The following is a 2,084-nucleotide window of genomic DNA, read 5'->3' as shown; positions in this document are numbered from 1 at the left end:
GCTCAGGCTGGTTTCGAACTCCTGAGGTCAAACAATCCGCCTGCCTCGGCCTCCCAGAGTGCTAGGATTACAGACGTGAGCCACCGCACCCAGCCCATCATAGATTTTTGAGCAGAGAAGTAACACATGACTTGTGTTTTTAAATGATTCCTCTGGCTGCTGTTTAGGATGAACTGAAGCAGGCATAGGTGAAGTGGAGAGATTAGGCAGGAGGCTCCTACTGGGGACAGCAACAAAAGTGGTGAGAAGTGGTTGAATTTTGGATGTATTTTGAATGTAAAACCAACAGCATTTCCTGACACCACTCCCCACAGTTCTTCAGAAGAGTGGTCTTTACTAATTTTAGATCAATATGTAAAACTTTTTTTAGAAAATGAAGAATTGAATTGATTTGGCAGAGGTTGATATATTCATCTTCTCTCTGTATGTGAGTTCTGTATGGCAGGTGACCATTTCTCATGTATCTATATATCCTTGTAGTACCTTGGACAGTTACCTTTGCATTTGGTGACTGCCTTGTGGTGTTTGTTAAACTGAATAATTTTGGCAATTTATGAACATCACTCTTATGTTTGAAAACATTATAATAGTTGAGTATAATATTACTCATATTTATGTTCAACTGACTACAAAACAGTGCATAACAATTTTAAATTCAAACAATTTTATTTTTTACAGCAACCAAGATAGGAAAAAAATGAAGAAAGTGAATTTGATTGGACCATTAACATTGGTAAGCTGTGAAATATTAAATGTGAATATACTTGCCTTTCATCCAAATTTGGGGTCTTGAATTAATAGCTATAGAGCAAGTACTTTCAGGTTGTCTACAGGCAAGTACCGTAGATTGTCCCTGTGCTGTCCTTAGCTGCACATGTGCTGTCTTAGGTTGGCTTGTTGTAGTTAAAACCCCACATTCTCAGGATGGATGATAAAAGAAGACTTGAACAGGTTGGCTATGACACAGGGCAGAGCTAACTGGTATACAGGAAATTGAAAATAGGATGTATGTTACTAGCACCATGCAAACTCACCAATTTCAGGAAATATCTCTGCATTTGCTTCACACATACCCCCTGCAAATTTAGCTTAAAATAGGCTTGCATATAAAGAAGATAATTGTTAACTACAGAAATTTTAAAATAATAAATCTGTGTTCACATTTGGCTTCCAGGAAAATTGACTAAATATAGGTAACTGTTAGGGATTCTGATTATGCTTAGGGCAGTTTTCAGTGCTTTTCTGCTCGTACAAGGCAAGCCAACATATTTTTGGAAGATGTCTAATTTGTTTTTCATTTGTACTATGTCTCAGAGAGGCAGCTCAAGAAAGCATTTGCCCATTTTTGGTAAATATGATGTGTTTCAAACTGTGAAAGCCATTATTTGATAGCAAATTAAATGGCATGTCAGCTGAAACCTCCAACTTAGCAATTAAATGGATAAAAAGACACCACACATCCACACTCTTGAACATTGCTGCATATTTCTCATGTAACCACAAAATCCCTCTTTTGTCCTCTTATCCCTTAGTCTTGTTTTTTGTTTGTTTGTTGTTTAAAAAGTCTCAGTAAGAGGCTGGGCGCCATGGCTCATGCCTGTAATTCTAGCACTTTGAGGGGCCAAGGCAGGAGGACTGCTTGAAGCCAGTTTGAGACCAGCCTGAGTAAGAACAAGACCCCATCTCTACAAAAAACAGAAAACTTAGCTGGGCATGGTGGTGCATGCTTGTAGTCCCAGTTACTTGGGAGGCTGAGGCAGGAGGATTACTTGAGCCCAGGAGTTTGAGGTTGCAGTAAGTTATGATGACACCATTGCACTTTAGCCTGGAGGACAGAGTGGGACCCTGTATCAAAAAAAAAAAAAAGTGTCAGTAACATTAAAAATATTTTTAAAATTTAGTGCTTTGTAGAATAAATTGTTTATAAACTAAATCTAATTTTAATGCACAGGTTTTAAATCTGCCTCTTACAGAAAATAAAATACTACAAACCTTGAAGTGGAAACATAAATTTTCATTTGAATTTAAAAGTTTTAGTTTAAATTAAATTGAAATTTAATCTTTATTTCACCTCTGAATAGATA

General features: G+C 37.0%; 1 protein-coding gene across 1 annotated transcript in view; it reads left to right on the top strand.

Moving 5' to 3' along the window:
* ABCB4 (ATP-binding cassette, sub-family B (MDR/TAP), member 4) overlaps window positions 1-2,084 on the top strand; it is an 80,206-nt gene that overhangs the window by 20,174 nt on the left and 57,948 nt on the right. Inside the window, exon 3 of the mRNA XM_012643513.1 lies at window positions 679-733. Within this exon, the coding sequence (XP_012498967.1) occupies window positions 679-733 (55 nt within the window). The remainder of the gene's footprint in view (window positions 1-678; window positions 734-2,084) is intronic.

The sequence above is a fragment of the Propithecus coquereli genome, unplaced genomic scaffold, assembly GCF_000956105.1.
Source record: "Propithecus coquereli isolate 6110/MARCELLA unplaced genomic scaffold, Pcoq_1.0 Scaffold199, whole genome shotgun sequence".
Taxonomy (NCBI): Eukaryota; Metazoa; Chordata; class Mammalia; order Primates; family Indriidae; genus Propithecus; species Propithecus coquereli.
This window is presented reverse-complemented; position numbering and strand designations above follow the sequence as displayed.